Source organism: Delphinapterus leucas, chromosome 19 (assembly GCF_059928025.1).
Source record: "Delphinapterus leucas isolate spDelLeu-1000000601 "Yukka" chromosome 19, BTC_Dleu_Yukka2, whole genome shotgun sequence".
Classification (NCBI taxonomy): domain Eukaryota; kingdom Metazoa; phylum Chordata; class Mammalia; order Artiodactyla; family Monodontidae; genus Delphinapterus; species Delphinapterus leucas.
Window position 1 is genome coordinate 11,973,926 of NC_143147.1, and position 21,054 is coordinate 11,994,979.

Consider the following 21,054-nt stretch of genomic DNA (forward strand, 5'->3'; position numbering starts at 1 on the left):
ACGTAATATTGAACAAAGACACAAAAGGATATTTACCATATGATTCCATTTATATAAAGTACCCAAATAGGCCAAAATAACTTATGGTGTTAGAAGTCCAGACAGTAATTAGCTCTGGAAGGAGGAGAAAACAGTGAATGGAAGAAAGAAAAAGGAGGAGTTCCATGGATGCTGGGAATGTGGTACTTCTTGATCTGAGTTGTGGTTACATAGCTGTGATGACTTTGTGACAACCAAGCTCTATGCTTATGGCCTGTGTGCTTTTCTACTTGGATGCTATACTTTAATAAAAGTTTATTTTAGAAAAAGAGAGCAATCTCATTAGGTCCCTTTGGGCCCACCCACACATACATCTCGGCCCTTCTCCTTCCCGGGTCTCCTAGGTACCAGCCCTGTGCGAGGTGCAGACGGCAGGAAGAAGCCCCGCCGGGAATGCTGACTCCGGGACTGGGTTTTACAGTGAGGGGTGCCATCAGCTGATGTGTATAAGCCCTGTTACAGCCGAACACTCAGGCTGACTGACAATTAAGGGCTGAGTCGATGAGAGCACGTCAAGAGCAAACTTTGCACCGTCTTAGACAGTTTTGTGTAGCACTGAGATGGGAACGGTTAATGATTTCTGCTACTCGGGGCACTATCAAATTCTGTCCTGATGCCCGATTTCTGGACAGAGTGCGTGAAGTGCAGAGGAGGTCTGAATGATTGAGCCTTGGATCAAGCTGGATGGAGGAAAACAGTGTGTTCTCCAGGCAGCGCCTGTCTCCCCGGGGACAACACCCTCCCTTATGCTCTTCTGTCAGGCCTTCTTCAGACAAGCAGGGCGGAAGGGGCGGGAGGGGGATGCTGTAGCCAAGCTGTGGCCTTGAAACTCGGCTCTGGAGGAGGAGGGGGAGGAGGGGCGGCGCTGGAGGGAGGCAGGGGCTCCGGTAGGGATGCACTTTCCCCCATCTGGGGCAGGGGGCTGACAGCTGGCAGGCTGCAGGGAGGCCAGGCTGGGACACAGAGCCCGGGGAGTGCCACTCAGGCTGCCTGAGTCCGGAAAAGAAACAGACTTAGCCTCCCATGCCAATATCTCCCCTCCCTGGTTCCTCCTTGACTTTGCACGGTTGCCACCAAAACAGGCTGGACTAGAACCCTCCTTCCTGAGGAAGTGCTTGCTACCCCGACGTCCCGGCACAGTAGAGCTGACCCCCCTAGTTTTTTGATATGAGGCTTCTGATTACCAGTTATGCTGAACGTACGCAAGCTACCTGGTTTGTCTGTAGCACGGTTTTGTCATTTCTAAATTGGAAATGATCGGTATGTTACCTGAGATGGTTGTTGTGAGGATTCAATTATTAGCTAATAGATGCAGAGGGTGTAGGACTGGCTCAATAAACGCCAGCTTTATTACAGACTGAAGGCGGACTTTTTACAAGGATCCCCTCTGTTCTCAAATTCCCTCCCCCATCTCACTGCTTGCGACCTCTCCTCGTCACTGTTTGCTTCCACCTACTTGCTACTCCACTAACATGGTTTGTACTTTTCTACCTCCACGGCCATTCATGCCATCATCTACCAGCTGGCAACTTCTCCGAGCCTCTGTTAAATCGGGATAATAACGTGTATCCCAGAGGGTTGTTGTGAGTATGAATCTCAGGTCACACAGGTGACAAGGCGCTGTCCAGGCAGGAGCTGGGCTGGCGCTCCGTGTGAGGGAGACCAAAGGCCTCTTTCACCTTTAGTTCTGCCACTATGGGCAGCATGAATTTGATCAAATGGCTCAACTCCTTTTTGCTCATCTGGAAGATGCACATGGGGATGCCCCCAGCTCATCCTGTCGCAGTGAGATTTCAGAGACCGCTTGTGTGATTAAAAAAAAAAAAAAAAAGAAGTTTTTCTCAATTAATACTCAGTAAATGGGAGGTAAGCGTGGGAATGCACAAACTTTGCCACCATCTAGGTCTGAGGGCCACGGAGCTGTGGGTTTTACAGGCTTGGAGCTGAGTCTTTCTTGCTGCCTTAACTGTCTTATGCTGTTCTCCTCATAGAAAGAACGGGTGAGAAGGACAGAATGGTGTGGTGGAAAGGGGTTCTGGCCAGGGACCTGAAAGACCTAGGTTCTATTCTGGCTCCTTCCCTGGCTGGCTGTGTAGGCTCTGTGGGTGTGTTTCCTCATTTGTAGCTGAGTTAACGCTTGGGAGGCACGTGACCCAGGAGAGCTGTCCTGAGCCAGCTTACAGGAGCTCTCAGAGACTCAACCTGGCTGTGGGGCTGTGGTCCACCCTCCAGGTAAGCTTTTTGGGAGCATCACTCTTGGATCTTTGAACTAATAGTAGGTTTCTGCTTCTTTTGACCATGGAACCTGCAGGCTCTATGGCCTCAGAGTCTGGACCTTTGCTAGTCTGAGGTTCCCCAGAGTCCTACCTGCACAGGTAATGTAATTAACCCCAAACACATGTGATCCCCATGGAGGGTCATGCTTCACTCCCTGATCATGCTGATAGTTCCCTACAGATGTGGCCTCTGCTTGGGATGAAAGGCACTTTCCCGCAATAATGGCTCAGAACTACCCTGGAGAGGGGTCTCTCTGAAAAGTGGTTTCTGCAGATTCTCATCCAGGATGGGAGGGCTGTGGACCCATCACAAGAGGATGCGGTACCTGGCCAAGGGGAAGAGGGGGCTGGGTTTGCTGCATTGCCCTCTGGAGGTTTTGGTAGTGAAGGGGCAAGCAACTGGAAGCACCAGGCAGACACAGGCCACCACTATTCAGATGAGCAGCTGGAAGGATCTGAAATGGCTCTGACCTGGAAAATAACCTGGAAGTTTTAGGACTGACGCATCCCAGTGGCTGGCGGATGGTGTCTTCGGAATAGTATGACATGGCTTTAGGAAGCAGAGCTATCCTGCATGGTTTAGGGGATGTTATTTTTCATCCCAAGAATGATGGGTGTACCACCAGGGCCTGCAAAATAGTTTTCTCGCTTCTGTGTCACTTTCTTTTCTAGGCATGTTGGAACCATTAGATGACATTATCTCCAAAATGCTGAACCTTCTCCAGCCCGAAGGAACCAACTCAGAAGTAAATACACTCTGCTTACCAAGAAGTAACTTAATGGGCAAAGAGAATTCTATTATGTTGAATAGACCCTCACGGACCCCACAGCACTGTTTACTTGTACATTCATCACTCCATATGAACTGTGCCTTTGCCTGAGAGTTTGGCAAAGAATGGAGGGGACAGGAACATGGCTAAGCCTCCTAGTGTGTCTTGGAGCCGATGGACTCACCTGGAAAATATTGGCCAAGTCCCTGAGGTTGAAGATGTAATGGAATCTGATTGCTGTGGGGAGGAACGTGGTGGCAATCTTCTGGTGGAAGGTAAGGGCCAGACGGATCAGCTGGGGGATGCATTTCTGCAGTGGTGCCGGGAAGTCCCCAAGCTTCAGGTGCTGAGTCAGGATGGTGCAGTAGATGGAGGACAGGGCATCTGCTCCCGGGAAGGAGAGGGCGAACACGCTGAAGTGACGCTGGATAGGGGAGCAGAGGCACGTGGGGGAGGCCACGAGTTAGACATCCGTGGTCACAGGACAGAAATCACCTCTTCAGGATATGGATAAGATGGTGAAGAATTCTTAGAAGGGCTTTGAATTCTACATTCTGGCCACATTTCTCACATTAAACCCAAACTTAGGTTGAACCTAAAATGATTAATGGGTTTTGGACTTCTGGTCAAAGACATCAGCATGGCGTAGCAGGAAGGGAATGGAACTTGGACTCTGGGAATCTGAGTCCAAATCTGAATGTGATCCTGAGAATGCGCATGACCTTGGGAGGGTCATTCACCTATCTGAAGTTCTCTCAACCTGAAGACCAAGTTGAATTAGATGAACCCTGATTCCTTCTGGCTCAAAAAGCTTCAGAACTCTGGGTCTAGGGGTTTTTCTGTCTCCCTGGAAATGCAAATCAGCATCCTGTATGATTTACCACTTGAAGAGGCTGGACAGGGGAGGGGCCAATTATCACACATAGTCCAGTGACATCAGCCTGGAAGGTGGTGTTTAGGACCCCAGGGTCACAGTTCCTCCTGTACCTGAAGCCGTGGGTTGATGGTGAAGCTGCCTGCAGTGGGGTTCATACAGGAAATGTACTGGACATTCATGACCTCCTTTAGGGACAGTTTGTTTCGATCATACCTGGAACAGTCAGAAACCATGGACGAGAGTTGAGTGAGGGCAGAGGCAAGTAAGTGTGCTGTCAAGGTGAACTGGGATGTGCCTGATCATTCATGTGTTTGGGGGGTAAAAAACAGTCTAGATACATTGGTAGAAACTGAGAAGAGACAAGAGCTTAGGACAAATTCCTAAGGGATACAACATCTATGGAAGTAGCGCCGGAAGAAGAGACCACAAAGATGGTCAAAGAGGTAGGAGGAAATCAAGGGTGTGTAGTATCCAGAAAGCAAAGGAAGCCAGTATTTCCAACAGGACAGAGCAGTCAACCACATCAAGTGCTGCAGAGAAGATAAACATGGTGACCCAACGGGGTCTGCTGGATTTCACTATAAAGATACAGTTAGTTGAGCAGGAACAGTTCAGTAAAGAGGAGGAAATAGAGGCCTAATCATAGTGGACAGAGGAGTGAGTGGGAGACGAGGAGGTGGAGACAGAGGGGAGAATCTGGTTATGCAGAGACACAGAGCAGTAATTAGAAAATGATTTTTTAACACTATAGGATAAATGTGTGCAGGTTTAGACACTGATATGAAGGAGTCCATCGGGAGATAGGGGAACTAGTAGGTGAAGTGAGATTTCGAGAGATGGAGAGAGTAGACTCAAGATGCTGGTGGGTGGTTGAGCCTCAGGGAAAATGTAATAAGGGGAGGGAGAAAAAGATGCACAGGGATGGAAGTAAGTTGTATGGGCGTGGAAGCTAGAAATGGAGATGGCAGGAGTGACCATCAGCTGAGGTCGGGTGGGAAGTTAGAGAAGAGAGGAGAAGGCATGAAGTAGGCATTTCGGAGGGTGGAAATGTAAACATATGAAGGCAATACAGTAGAATTTCCAGGAAGTTTCTACTTCCCATTGAAGGTTTGTGACCATGAATCTAAAGTAAAACTATTCAGTAAGTAGACTGATCTTTTCCAGGAGACTTCAGCTGCTTGAATACTGGTGTGGAGATTGTGGATGGTGGTCCATGGCACGCGTCCAACAAAGACCTTAGGAATGACTGAAAGGCAAGTCGGGTGACTGTCGTCATAACTGTAATTCCTCTCTCTGAACTCCCTCTTGGCCCTCCCTGCTCCTTCTCAGCAGCAGTAGATTCAGTGTGAGGTAGGAAGGTGAGCCAGAGTTATCTCAAATCACTGACTTGCTTTTTTCTTTCTGGCAAGTTTAGACCTTTTGCCATTAGAAACTATTCTGTTGCAGGAGATAACATCAGAGCCTGTGAGATGCTCTGAAAAGACAAAGGCTATTAAGACCCGCAAACACACGTGCACTATAAGAATGTTAGCTGTTCTCAGCGAAGGCCCTGCTCACTGCGATAGGACCACAGGGGGAGGGGGGACGAGGGGGAGGGGGGACGGGAGGGAGGGGGACTGGTTAATTCTGCTTTGGGAGCTTGGAGAAGGCAGCTTTAGAGATGAATATTGAGGAAAAAAGTAGACATTTTTCTTTAAATGAGAGCTCAGTACCTTCTCTGACCAGCCTCTTCTGGTGGGTCTCAATTCCCTGTTGGAAGGAAGAGCACTCAGGAAACAGAATCTCATGAGGGGCTCAGTTTGCTGTGGCGATTATCATCTGGCGCTAGAGCTGAGCTGAGGTCTGCAGCTCCAACAACAGGACAGCGATTGGCCTTGGGCCTGTTCCCCACCCGGCCGAGTCCCTTTATGTGTGCTCTTACCAGTGGCCATAATCCAGGTGCTGCCTGATGATGGTGTGGGGCTGTGCAGTCCCGTAGGCGTCCACCTCAGGCATGTTCATGTCATCTATGAAATAGATAAGCTTCTTGTTGCCTGTGGGGCCATAATTTCTGCCCGCTTTCTTCTCCAGAGGCTTCTCCAGGACAGCTGAGAAGAGAGCCAATGAGTGAGGGAAGGAGGTTCAAAGCTCAGATGCCAGTTCTAAGACAGTCCAATGTCAAGGACAAGCCATGGTGTAGCGTGCAAACAAGAGCTGCTCCCAGCAGCAGGCAGTTCTACAGGACCAGAGGGAAGGAGGCCGATGACCAGGCAGGAGTGGTGACAGCAGTGCCCAGGCTTTGAACATCTGACTGCGCACTGTGTTAGGGTGTTTTTTGTTTGGCCTCACTGTGCAGCCTGCGGGATCTTAGTTCCCCGACAAAGGAAGGAACCCGTGCCCCCTATGTTGGAAGCATGGAGTCTTAACCACTGGACTGCCAGGGAAGTCCCTCTGTTAGGTTTTTACAGACATTTATGGTCTCACTGAATCCTTACAACAGTGCTACAAGATTAGTACCATCACCCCTTTTACAGGTGACAGAACTGAGACCCAGAAGAATGAATTAACTCTTCTAAGGTAGAGCTAAGATACAGATCCAAACCAGTTAAAACTTCAAAGCCCATGTCCCTTCTATCACACTTGCGGTCCACTTTCTTTGTTTGTAGACTAGAAACAGAAGTCCCAAGGCCCAGTACTCTACCCCCGAGGAAATCTGCAGACAACCAGATCCTGGGTAGACCTGCCCTCTCTACCTAAGACAGCAGGGGAGCAGCCCATCCCAGGGCTGGGAGGAGGCTCCTTCCACCCCTGGGCTATAAGAGAGGAAACACTGGATATTCTGTCAACAGTATTCTCAGAGAGTTCACCTGCTGGGGTTCCCTGAGGGAAAGCAGAAACAAGAGCCCCAGAGAATTTCCCAGAAGCTTCCAGCATCATGAACAGTGCCCCTCTGCCTTCAGGTATCAGATCATCTTCAGTGCCTTTCTGGAAACCAAGTACAGACTCTCTCCTGGAGCTGCTTCTTCAATTACCCAGCCAGAGGGAAGCAATCAAAGAGTACGGTTTTCCAGCCTGACAGGACTTGTTTAGAGCAAATTTAAGTAATAGGCTGGAGATACATGTATTTTTTTCAATAAAGCAATTAAATATTTATGTATTGCAAGAACCAATACTATTACCGCTGGAGGCTCTAAGAACCATCTGATTCCTTTTCTTGAAAAACAAGTTTGTAAACAAGGAGGAGGTGTCAACAGACATATGAAGGTGACAGATAGAAAGACAAGTTCCTTCAGGAAGCTTGAATATTCCAATTTTCTGGTCCTGAGTTAAATTAAGTGTTCCAAATATGAATTAAATTTAAATTAAATTAGCATGCAATTAACATACACTATCAACCAATTAATCACCCAACACCTTCTTCCCCCCCTTAAGATATAACAACTATATATGAGATCTGTCAAAATGAAATATAATTAATGGGCTGTCAAGGACATGCCTTTGAGAACAGTCCTTCTAATAGGAAATTCTCTCCTTAGGAAGACTTGTTTCTCCTCCTCCCAAAGCAATGATATTCAAATCAACTCCTGGAATTAAGCAGACCCTGTAATTTGGGTTGATTACACTTTTTACGCTTCTCAAGGATTGTTGAGGAGAGAAGCACATCAGCTAACAAGAAGTGGGCTTGGAATGCACAGGATTATCTCAAACGGATGATGTCGAGTACTCCAGAGAAAGAGAGGCCTCCCTAGGAAAGGCACACACATGCTGGATCCCTTCCTGGCCGAGCTCTGTCCCAAGTCCCATCTAGAATGGGATGGTAGTGAGTTCTTTTGCTTCCAGGTAGAACTGGAGGAGCAAAAGTGGGTTTACATTTCAGCAAAAATGTTGATGTTGAAGGCAGTAAACAAATGAGACATATCAAGAAATGTGACCCTCCCACCAACTTTCCAGGTTCTGCACTGTTGCACACAAGGCCGTACCCAGCCCTGGAGCTCACCTGTGCGTCTTACTGCACTTCTCCATCGGGAACGGCTGGGCGGTCAGCCTGTGGCCACGTGGAGGAGCAGCAGCTGCCCCATGTTTTGATTCACACCATCCCTCCTGCACCGTTTCACCACCATTGTGCATTGAAGAGCTGCTTCATTTTCAAAGTGGGTTCCTGTTTGTTACCTCATTTCACTGTCTCCACTGCTACCATCCTTGTCCGAGGCTCTCACCTGGTGACTGTGACATTCCCCCAAATGGTCTTGCTGCTTTTGCCCTAGATCCTTATGCTATATTCTCAAGAGAGCAGACAGGGGTATTCTTGTAAGATGTAAATCAGACCGTGCCAGTCCCCTGGTTAAAACCCTCGGGTGGTGTCCCATCTCACTTGGAGCAAAAGCCAGTCTGGTTACTTGGGGAACCACGCATCTCGGTTTTTCTCTGCCACTGCTCCTCTCTTCACTCCCTCTGCTCCAGCCATCCTGCTTCTGACTCACTCGTCACTCACGGCCTCGGGGCCTTTGCTCTGGCTGCTTCCTGTCTGCAGTCCTCTTCTCCCAAATGCCAAAAGTTTGCTCCCTCACTCCCATTGTGTGTTTATTTACTCAAATGCCATCTTCTCAGCAAGCCCTTTCCTGGCACTCAAGCCCAAATTAAAACCCCACCTCCTATTCCCTGCCCCTGCTTCATTTTTCTCCATAACACTTATTACCACTTAATATCCTCAATATCTTTCTTATTCATCTTGTTTATTTATCTCCCTTCCTCCACATTATAAACTCCACAAGGCCAGGAATCTTTCTCTGTTTGGCTCACTGTCATAACCCCAGCACCTAGAATACTATTTAGCACAAAGGAGGGTATTCAAAAAATTATTAAAGAATGAATGAATGAATGACTTTTATTATGATAACAAACTCCATGAATAGACAAAGAAAGACTTATCATCCCCTCTTTGTAACTAAGGAAACAGAGGCTAAGGCAGGCTAAATGCTGTGCTGGAATTAGAACCCAGGGCTGTTGATACTCATTTCAGTGCTTCTTTCATATCACTGGGGAAGAGAGGGCTTGTGAACCACTATGTCCCAACCCTTCTCCAGGGCTTCCTTGACCATTGCAGTCCCATGATTCCTCCAGTCTCTGAGCACCAGAGCTGTGCATTCATTAACTCACAGAGCATCACTAGGGACCTGGCTTTGTGTGGAGGACTGGATGTGCACCATATCACTGACCCCTCAGAGCATCCCTAGCATGCATTGTCATCACCTTTAAAAACTTCTTTCAACAAATGAGAAAACTGAGCTTTAGGGAAGTAAAAGGACTTTATCCAAGGTCATACAGCTACTGAGGGCAAAGCCAGGATTCTAACCCAGGTCTGTCTGACTATGGCATCTTATGTAACCACCACAGCAAAGTACTTCTTAAACTTTACTACGACCCGGCTTCCACCCTTCAGAAATCCCAGGTTTAGTTAACTCATTGCCTGACCATGTTTTTGACAGAGATCATTAATAATTAACTGTGCCTTACTTTGAACTGACATGATTTGTGTATCTGTGTTTGAACAATTTTCCTTTCATATTATCCAATTTTTCACATTAAGATGTTTCAGTTATATTGTAAGGGCTTTTCAGTTATTCTTTCAAAAAATAACATACTTTGTATGATTATAAAATAACACATATTCATTATATAAAAATTGAAAAGCATAGAAAATCATAAAGATGAAAATGAAAATTGCCCATAATTCTATCACCTATAGCAGTAAGCATTACTTTCAATATTTTGGTGTATTTCATTCTAGTCTATTTGCTCTGTTAGATTTTTTCCTTTACAACATTGGAATTATACTGTATATTCTGCCTGTATATGTTTTTTTCATTTCTCGTATTTTAAACCTCTTTATATGATAATACCTAACCTCCCAAAACACGATTTTTAATTGCTGCATTATGTTCTATAATTTGGAGGTGCCAAAATTTATGGAATGGTTTCCCTACAGTATGAAACATGTTGTTTTCAATTTCCTTATACTTTGAAACCCCCTCCCCCCATTCCAAGTAGAGTGTCTTGCCCACTAGGTGGTCTTTGATGATTTAATTTTGTGTCATCTCCTTTTTGGAAGATATTCAGGCAAGTGGCGAGAGTTGTCTATCTGTGATAACGTAATGCTCCTTTGAAGTCGAGAGTTTGATCAGATCTTTTTTAAGGTCCTGTCCAACCTTAAACTTTTAATGAATAGGTGATGGAGATTTGTTTTACACAAGGACTCAGACCCCTGAGCTCCTATCTAATTAGCGTAATTACGCACTCAAATATTTGTTGAACTAATACTTCAAATCGCAGTTGGATGGCAGAATTCAGGACAGTGACGAGCATCGTTTTGGCTCACTCGCTTCACACTGCAAATATATGCCCAGTGATGCTGTGACCCAGTTCTTTACCTCTCCTTTTCCCTTTCTAAACTGTCCTGTCTATGGGTCATTGCAAATTCTTTTAGTTTTAAAAATTCCTTATATTTTCAAAATGAATGAGAAAAGGCTTAAGTTATTTCAACAGACATAAAATAGAAAAATTAAAATAAAGGCTAAAAAGGGATTCCAAAACAATATAGAAGAAACTTATTTGTACCAGTAATCAGGGATGACGTAGTTACTGTAACCAAATAAAAATGGTCACATTGTTCTTTATGAACTGCCTCCTTGAAAGCTCAGAACTAAATCTGCGTTTAATTACAGTAACCATGTCACCCCAGATCACTGGTATAAACCCATCTCTACTTTTGTATGAAAAAACTTTTCAGGCACTCAATTCTAAAAGGCATATATCGTGGAAACTTACAAAAGGTGTATCATGCTGCAAAATGGGCATGGAGATGTTAAAAAAACCCTGACAATTATCTTTTATCGTCCTAACTTTCAATCAACACCAAAGGGTGGATCATTAAATGGTAACTCAGCAAAGGGAAAGAAAGCAGTGCAACTGCGTCTGTGGCATTTAGAGCAGCTGGAGGAACGGAGATCTGCCTCTCTCAGCCAAGGTGTCAGTGTTATTAATCTGTGATTTTTTGCAGCTGCTGGTGAATGATCAAGTGAAGTCTGAGAGTTTCAATGACCATGTGAAGGCCCTATTTTATTTATTGTCAAAGGCAGAGACGTCCATGTGCTCCAGATATCAGATGAACGGAAGCAAAGTTGGCATTCTATTATGGAAATTTAGATGCATGACTTACTGTCTTATCAAAGTGGATGGACATTGTAGCTCAGTGAAATAAGACAGCCTGGCTATTAACTCACTGTGTGACTTTGAGGGAAGTCCCTTAACACCTCTAAAGCCTCATTTTCTCATCTTATAAAAATAAAGATCATCAGATCCGTGATGGACACCATTTCCTACTTCCTTCTCCTTAGTTACTTTCCAGCTGGGGCGGCCCCATGACACAGTTCTGAACAGTAACACACACACATAAGTCAGTGGGGTTCCCGGAGAGCTATCATTTCCTGACATGGGCACTAACTCTTCCCTTTATCTTTTTTTTTTTCCATTTGGAATGCAGATGTGATGGCCGGAGCAGCAGCCACTCTGCTATCCTGAGGTACCATCTAAGAGACGAATAGTTACTATAGCCTCAATATCATTGAACCATTGATTTAGCATTAGCAACTGCCTACCTCAAGACTTCTTGTTGCATGAAAAAAGAGTCTCTGTTTATGTCACTATCATCAGATTTTCTGCGGCTTGCAGTCAAAAGCATTACTGATAATACAGTGGTTTGGCAGAGTATAAACTTCAAATAAAGCAAGTGCTATCCGCACTGGTGAGCAGTGTGAATGCCTTGAAACACAACCCACATTTGCATTTAAAGGAATTTTGAATCTGAGTTTAGAAAAGTACTCAATGGAGACCCCAGAGCTGGATGCAATAAGAGAGGAGAGATGCAGGGAATATCAAGCAGCTGCCTTCTCTATAAAAGAACATCTGATTTTGAGAAAAATGGCATTCAATGGACTAGCAGGATGAGTGAACTGCAAAACATCCCCCTGGAGACCTCAGTGAGTTGACATGCTGGGATGAAGTTACTGCCCATTTGAAAGCTGGAACATTTTTTCCAAAAACATTATTTTTGTTTTAGCATAGTTTATGTTAAATGCCTTTTTCAAGCAAAAGGGGTTTGCTTGTGTTCCTTTTTGTGTTCCTGGCAGTTGGGGCTTAGAGATTATTGCATAATATTTATAGATTTTTAAATTTGAGAAGGATTTTAATATTGTTAGAATAACAGCTTCCATTTACTGAGCACTTATTGTATGCTAGGAATCATTTTGAGTGTTTTACATATTTTATCTTGCTATTCAGGAATGAAAAGAATGAACTATTGCACCCTCAACAACATGGATAAATCTCAAAATCATGCTGAGTGAAAGGACCCAGACAAAAAAGAGGGCCTATTGTATGATGATTCCATTGTATAATTATATAAAATTGTATAAAATTTTATACATTGTATAAAATTCTAGAAAATCAAACTAACCTATTGTGACAGAAACAGAACAGTGGTTGCCTTAGGCACAGGACAGGGTGGGGGGGGTTGGGGGGGGTTGGGAGGGAGGGAGGGATTACTAAGGGAGGTGAGGGACTCACGGAGGTGATGGATGTATTCATTATTTCGATTGTAGTGATGGTTTCATGATGGGTAAATATTTCAAAATGTATCAGATTGTATACTTTAATGTGTGCCATGTATTGTATGTCAATTATAACTCAAAAAATGTTTTTTAAAAAGGAAAATGTTGGGGCTTCCCTGGTGGCGCAGTGGTTGAGAGTCCGCCTGCTAATGCAGGGGACGTGGGTTCGTGCCCCGGTCCGGGAAGATCCCACATGCCGCGGAGCGGCTGGGCCCGTGAGCCATGGTTGCTGGGCCTGCACATCAGGAGCCTGTGCTCTGCAATGGGAAAGGCCACAACAGTGAGAGGCCCGCATACCGCAAAAAAAAAAAAAAAAAAAGGAAAATGTTAAAAAGTTATCCTGCCTTTTAGTAGGAAAATGGATAAAAGAGCTGTGATTTATTCACACAAGGGAATTCTATGCAGCAGTGAAAAACCAATGAAAACGTTCTGCATGCATTAAAACAGACAGTGATGAAAAAAGCAAGTTACCAAAGAAGTTACAGTATGATGCATATTTAAAATTTAAATACACACAACAACATGGTGTATTTTATGGGTACATATATGTATCAAAAGTGTAAATTTGGAGTAGTGCACATCAACTCTAGTGGTCCTAGTCTGGTTAATGAGGGGCAAGACAGAGGAAGGGATGGGGGTGGTATGTTGGCTGTACTTAAAATGCTAAGATCCATAGCAAAATGACAAAATGTTAACATCTGTGAAATCTGGGTTGTGGGTACATGGGCATCTGTTACACTATTTTCTGTACTTTTCTGCATGCTTGAAATATTTCATAATTTTTAAAAAGTTTAAGTCATTCTCCATCCCACTCTTAGCATCCAGTTCGCCTTGCCAGGGGCAACTGCTGTTTCTTGTGTGTCCTCCTGGAGATTCTTAGTACATACAAACATAGATGTATGACTGTGTGTGTGTGTGTGTGTATATATATATATATATATATGCAAATTTTTATCTATCTCTTTTTAAACGAGATATACTTTGGAGCATACTATATACACTGTTCTGTATCTTGCTTTTCTCACTCAATAAAGAGCATGGAAATGGTTCCAACTCAATTCATACAGACTTTCCTCATTCTTTGTAACAATGCTTAGCATTCCATCATATGGATAATTAGGCTATTTCCCATCTTTTACATTACAGACACATTATAAACACACCTTTTGCAAATCTGTCTGGGTGTACTATCTGGCCTTTAAAGCAGACTACACCACATCACATTGAATCTTCTCTTAATTCCAAGGGTCTTAAGTACAAACAGCAATGAAAATGTTGGGCTTCAAAAGAGTGATGGGCTCCTGACGTGGGTGGGACAGTTTGCCACCTTTCTGATGCCAGAGCAGCTACCCTTTGGGTTCTTGCACCTCCTTTTTATGTTTTCTATTTCCTGTTGGATACCAGGCTCTTTGCTCCCACTTTTCTAATTGTTGGTAGCACCCTTTTCCCTGCCGTTTTGTTGCTTCCAAAATGTTTTCAGCTAAGAAGCCAAATAAGAAAACTTGTTTGGACTGTGACTAAAGTAATGGATGGGAGGTTCCAAGTAAGGGAATCCAGTATTTTTCAGAGTCAAGAGTATGATACTCCTCTCCTTTTCCTTGGCTATGAATTTTCACTCTCTGGTTAAAGTATTTTTTTACATTATAAAATCATTATAACAGGACTCTAGAAAACAATTTCTCTAGACTACTCAAATAGTACCACTAATAATAAGAGTAATATTATCAAATATTTATTTCAGTTTCCAAAGTGTTTCTTATCAGGGAGGTAGTATAGCCTAATGTTTAAGAGCACAGGATCTGAAGTCGGACTGTCTGGGTTCAAACCCTGGTCCACCACACTTGCTGTGTAGCCTCAAGTAGCTTATTTAACTTCTCTGTGCCTTGGTTTTCTCATCTATAACATGGGGGTTATACAAATACTTTCCAAGGTTGTACAAGATTAAATCATTTAAAAACGTGTAAAAGTCTAATCTCAGGTTAGGGCCTGACACATCCCTGGTGAATGTTTGATAATATCAGTTATTATTATTACTATTATCAGTGTAGTTATAGTAGTAGTAAGAGTGGGCAAACCTGATAATCTGATCAGTCACTGGACTCAAGGCTTGCAAGTAAGTGTAGAGGTAGATATGTTCAGTAGCAAAACAGTGTTAGGATGTGAACCAGCCAGGCATGTGAAGTCTGCTTATGACCGCCGCCGGCTGTGAACGTGACGGTGCCAGGCCATGACAGTGCCAGGTTATGACACTGTGTGGCTTGATGGTGGCTGAGGTGTCATGGTCAAGATGAAGTTAGTGGTTTGCTGGAGTTGCCTCTTGAGAGCTGACTGTTAAAACAGGGAACTTAAGGGGCTTCCCTGGTGGCACAGTGGTTGAGAATCTGCCTGCTAATGCAGGGGACATGGGTTCGAGCCCTGGTCTAGGAGGATCCCACATGCCGCGGAGCAACTGGGCCCGTGAGCCACAACTACTGAGCCTGCGCGTCCGGAGCCTGTGCTCCGCAGCAAGAGAGGCCGCGATAGTGAGAGGCCCGCGCACCGCGATAAAGAGGGGCCCCTGCTGGCCACAACTAGAGAAAGCCCTCGCACAGAAACGAAGACCCAACACCGAAAAAAAATAAATTAATTAATAAAACTCCTACCCCCAACATCTAAAAAAAAAAACAAAAAAACAGGGAACCTAGTAAGCTGGTGGTTCAACACAGCCATTATTTAAAAACATAAATTAGATAAACTTACAAGTAAGTAAATTATATTAAAAACAAAGGTAATGAATATTCAAAACTCATCATGTGAAAATTATGTGACTACATTTTACCATTATCTGTGCTCTTGAGGTTATGTCCACCTACTGAATCTGCAGAGCAGAAATAGGATGCATGGTGCTCTGCTGTGCTTCTCTTCCCAACTCCATGTTCACGGACATGGTGGGGGTCGCCTGAAATTGGTCATGGTGGGAGTAATTACACGTCAGAAACTGGTAAACACACAGACCAGGGCTTGATTTGTTTCGCTGATTGTGTAGACTTAAGAAAACAATTAAATTTAAAAGTGTATCGTGTCTATAACTGCTCACATTGTGAAGAGCAGAAGAAAATCAGAGTGTTCTTTCTCAAACAGAAGATGCTCACATCACTGACAAACTACTTGTTCTAATACAAGTCTCCATCACTTCAGTTTGTCTTGTTATCTAGGCGGGAATGACAGTCAATTGCTAGATTGGAACCGAAGGTGTGAAACTTTTACCAGCCCAGCAGGGGATGAAGCCCAGAGGCTGATTTGACAAAGAGGTGAAGTCTCCCTGTCGCTGAGGGGGGGATGAGGGATGACCTTAACTTCCATCCACAAGCTTCAGGCGCTAACCTGCTGTGAGAGGTAGAGACAGTGCAGCCCCCACTAGCATGAGGAGCTGGCTGGATCCCAACCCTGGAAGAGCTGGCAAAGTGGTGCAGAAAGAAGGTGGGGAGTGAGCTGTTGTCTCACCTGGGAACTGGGGAAAGCACAGTGCTGGCAGCACCACACGTTGACTCTCTGTGGTTCACACTGAGCAGGAGCCACAGAAGGACCAGACCAGGTTCACTTTCATGTATAAACTTGGCTTATAACTTTCCAATCTGCAAACAGCCCATAGGCCGAGCGCCTCGTTTTTAGTGGACTGTGCATTCTAGGGGTGGGGATGCACGTGGTCTCACGTGGGAAAGCCCGGGCGGAGGGACAGAGAGTGGGGCAAGGCTGTTACACTGTGAGGGGTGAGAGCAGGGCTCCTCCCCAGCCCTGTCACTCCCCTCCTTTTGTTGGGAGGTTGGCTTGGGCACTTCTTCAAAAGGAGGCTGTTTCTGGGTTAATGTGATGAGTGTTTCTATATAAAAGGAGAACTGACAGTAGGTGAAGGTCAAGGAGAAAGTGGGTGGCGAGGGGGAAACATCTTATGCAGTGAGCCCTGGACCCTTAAGCCACACCCTGAGGACACATGTCCCCTCGGGAGCCCAACGTGTAAACTCCCAGTGAAATGCATGCTCCATGTGGCCAGCAGACTGGGTGTGCCACACCAGCCTTGCCACTTGATGGTGACCTTGGGCAACTACATACTTTTTCCTGAGCCTCAGTTTCCCCATCTATGAGGTATGAGGGGTGAATAAAATGATCTCTAGAGGAACATCCGCTGCCAGAAGTCTACAAGCCCATGGAAATCTTCCAATGGGTTTTCTGTTTTCTTTGTCATCAAGGTGCTGACCTATACTGTGTTGAAATCCCACCCCGGGGGAATTTAGCAGGCCAGGGAGGCACTTAGGGAGAAAGGATGGGAAAGGGGACCTTGCTAAGGGTGCTGGAAAGTGGGACACAGAAGGGAGGGGAGAGGAGAGAAGGGGAGTGGGAGGGGAAGGAACAGTGCTGCCGCTGGGAGTCAAGCCTGGGAGATGCCTGACTTCTGCTCCAGTTCCAGCTCCCGTAGAAGGAGTGGACACTCAGACACCCCACCCCCTCCTCCACGCCCCCTGGGCCCCTTATGTAAGCAGCTCCTTGCAGGAAACCGCTCTCAGCAAGAAGCCCCTTTTCTTGTCACTTGAGCAAATCGATTGCAACTAACTTTTAAACCAGGCACCCACATGCTCAGCTCACCTGTGACCCAAGAACAGCTTTCAAATCTTTTAATCATACAATGCCTTGCCTAACCCCTCAGTTCTTCCCTTAGATCAAAGAAGTAGAAATGGAGAATAAGTACTTAACAGATGACCAGATATCTTCCCTGGCTTCCCCTTCAGTCATCTCGCAAGTAAACTGTGTGACCAAACTGTGTGAACAGATAACATCTAGAGGAAGATCACAAGGCGCCGACAAGCCTGCACACGGTGGGGCATGGTGAGGACTCTGACCCCCATCTCAGTGATTAACTGAGATGACTTCTCTCTGTCTCTCTAAAAAGTTTCACGGCTGAGCAGACTCTTGGGAGGTGGTTTTGGAGGGCGCTGAGGCCACCATCTCCTCAGATTGCCAGCATTCTGATTAAAGGCACCTTCTTCTTCTGTTGACACCATTTGCAAGTATGTAATTGATTTTGGGAGCAGTGAGCAGCGGGACCGATTCACACGATTTATTGATGCATTCCGTAACACTGACCCTGCAGCATCGCCGACGTGGTGTAGTAGTTGAATGGCACGTTTTTCACCAGGTATTCCTCGGCGTCCAGGCTGGCCAGCCTCGCTCCCACCAGCACCGACTTGCCGGTGCCCGCGGTCCCTACCAGCATGACCGGCCGCCGCCGAGCCAGGAGCCGCTCCAGGAAGTAGCACACTCGGATGGTCTCGCTCGTGTGCACCAAGCAGGCCTGGAGTGGGAACAGGATGAGTGTGCCGGGGGCTCGTGGGAGAAACAGATGCTGGCAGAGTGTTCCGGAGCATTTCAGGGGAGGGAATTCCTCTGGGGTCGGGGAGCTCACTACCCCGGGGAGGAGGGCCCCCCTAATACCCAGTGAGACCCTCCTACTAACTCATGCTCTGGGTAGAGAGCAGGCCCTTCCCCCTCTGCCAGCGCTGTCTGCCTCCCTGTGGCCTCTCTTTTAGAATCTTCTGCCCTGGCCGTCCTTCTTCTCCTCCAAGGATGTGGGGGTCTGGTAATTAAGTTACCTAGGCTTTGGGAGATCTTGTGACTTCATTGCACCTATAATTTCCTCTGAAAAGACAAGTAGCTGGGGATGACTAATTCCTAGTGAGGTTAAACCTTTCGGACATCCATAAGGGGCTGCCGCTAGAGCCACTGCAGATCCTGGGGACACTGCACGTCCTTGGTCACTCAGCCACACTCACCTGCAAAGGCATCTCAGGGTCAAATTCAAACTGGGGGATGAGCTTGGACCAAGGCTTGAATTTCTTGGTCTCTGGGTCTATGTAATAGTCAAAGATGGTTCCTTGAGAGGGAAACTTGACTGTTTTGAACTCGGTCAACCACCATTTGCTGAACTCTGCCCGGTTGTCCACGAGCTGCCAAAACAAAGCAGGTCAGGAGTCAAGGCTCTGCAGAGCACAAGAAGCCTGGAGAGGCTGCCCTGCATCAGGCAGAAGGTCAGGACCGGGAGCAGAGAGGGCTCCTGCTTATCCCCCGAGGATCGGCCCCGACAAGGCCCAGCTAAGCAGGGACTTCCCTTGAGCATGTACATGTGCCCCTGCTTGACCAGGTGGCTGGGTCGCCCTGGCATTATGCATCTCAGAGCACTGGCAGGTGGAGGGTGAGGGAGGGAGGTGTAAGAACACAGAGGAGAGTAGGAGCCTATGGCCCCAAGATGGGCAAGTGCAGCCAAGATCTCCTGAAGAGACAGATCCACCCCGGTCCCCCTAGACTCCCAAGGCTCTGAGCAATGTCCAGGACAGCAGTCATGGATGGAAGGAATAAAATGGTGGCTGTTGACACGTGGGCGCACAGGATGGTGCGGTGAGAAGAGCCTCAGCTGGGGAGTCGTGCACATAACCACTGACAAATCACATCTTTCCATGCCTCAGTTTTCTCATCTGATTCTAGGAAAGGGTATTTCTAAATTTCTTTCAAGAGCTAAAATTCTAAAAATCTAGGAGAAGCAGAGACAAAGGTATACACGTCTTTCTGACGGAAGGAATAGGTAGCACTATATATGCATACATGTTAGATCATGAGCCCCTAAGGATAGGGCTGTGCACCCGTGTACTCAAGCTAGTGAGTCCAAACTGAAACACAACACACAAAAAAACATCCCAAACATACCTGCTGCTACTGGCAACTCTCTAGGGGAGCAAACCCACTCTTTGAGCACACAGACCTAGGAAAAATCCTAAAAAGGGAAGAGGTCCAGATTGGGCATTTTAGGAAATGTTCCTGGGGAGGAGGACAGACCACGGAGCTGGGCGCATGGCAATGAATCTGGACTTGGAAGAAATGGCACTCATTTCACTGTCTATTAGGTAAATAGGATTGAATTCTTTTGCCTTAAAAAGAGAATGGAAATAGGCCTTAATGACAGATTTGTTTGCTGTTCTTATTCTGATCTGAATTCAGATTAAGAGGACACTATCTTCTCAATATTTGTTCTCTGCAATCAGAAGCCTTAGGAAAAAAAATCTCCATTTTTGACTCATGGATAAAATTCTTTTTTTTTCCTCTGTGTAATTCTTTATTAAAAATACTGCTGTGCACATAGAAACTGAAAGCAGGATTAAAGCTGAATAACCCAGACTGGGATCATGACATTAGAATTTAACATTCTGGTGCTTTTGGGGGAAGTTGTTGACATCCAAATCACAGAACCAAGGTCAAAGCAAAATACAAAGGTACCCTAAAAAATATTTACAATGAAGTAAATATACTAACAGAATTTAAAATAGGTACAAAAAATTAAAATGACCAACATTACATGACTTCAAGGGTTGTCCTTTCTGTGCTTTTATCTGTCATAACAGGAAGGTGTGGGAAGTTTATACCCTTAATTTGAGTACTCTCAGATATTAAAATCTTCCTATGAATTAAAAAGACTAACTTTTAGATAATCTCTTAAATGGAACTACACTATGGAAAAGAGCACTTCCCTCCCCAAAACACCACGGCAGAACTAAGAGTGCTACTGAAAACTAAATGAAAAAACAAAGCTTAACATATATGTATTACCTGACACCAATTGTTTTCTGGCTGACAATATTTACTCATGAAAACATATTAGCTGCCTACCTTTGGATAAAATTCTTGAAGACCTTTAACATCCTAATGAAAACCATCTTTTAAGTTTATATGGAGAATCCAAGACAAAGACCATCTCTAGAAAGAAGGAGGTTGGGTGCACCTTCTTTCCTCACTCCCAGTTCCACCTTGAGCTACCCCGTCAGTTTCTCAGCCAAGCCATTAGCTGGGCTACACCAACACTGTCTGGCTTCCTGCAGTCTGGTGCTTGACCTCACCGTCTACTGTAATTGGACACTGGAAAGACAAGGTCACCTCTGCTGAGTCATCCCATGGCCTTTTCTCAGTTTGACTCTTTGAGTGACTCGTCAGCAATGACCTCAATGAAGAGGCCCCTTCTGAACCCCATCTCCTTAAGGTTGTGACAATTCTCTGGTCCCTTTCCTGCACTAAGTCTGTACTGGCACACAGTGTGGTACAACGTAGCAGAGTTTGGAACACAATATCACCTCATTTGGTCTTCACAATGCTCTAAGTCATCCTGGCTACTGAAAATTACTCCTAGTTTATGTATGAAAACACAAAAGCTCAAAGGTTACACCTCTGGCAGCAAATGGCAGAATTGGGAGTTGAACCCAGGTTCTCAGTTGCCCAATCTGGTGCTCTCTTGAGAGATCATTTACTTCTGAGAGATAATTCCCTGGGATTGCTGCAAAGTATTTAGCCAGGATCCACCCCTCCCTTTTTTATTAGAACTTCTACCCAAGTATGGGCTGTATTTTGTATTATATTCTGCTTCGCTTTAATAA

General features: G+C 45.4%; 1 protein-coding gene across 1 annotated transcript in view; it reads right to left on the reverse strand.

Moving 5' to 3' along the window:
- DNAH9 (dynein axonemal heavy chain 9) overlaps nucleotides 1–21,054 on the reverse strand; it is a 301,023-nt gene that overhangs the window by 130,321 nt on the left and 149,648 nt on the right. The window contains exons 37-41 of the mRNA XM_022595902.3: nucleotides 18,412–18,585; nucleotides 17,726–17,933; nucleotides 5,884–6,049; nucleotides 4,073–4,175; nucleotides 3,270–3,509 (exon numbers count right to left, since the gene is read on the reverse strand). Coding sequence (XP_022451610.3) covers nucleotides 3,270–3,509; nucleotides 4,073–4,175; nucleotides 5,884–6,049; nucleotides 17,726–17,933; nucleotides 18,412–18,585 — 891 coding nt within the window. The remainder of the gene's footprint in view (nucleotides 1–3,269; nucleotides 3,510–4,072; nucleotides 4,176–5,883; nucleotides 6,050–17,725; nucleotides 17,934–18,411; nucleotides 18,586–21,054) is intronic.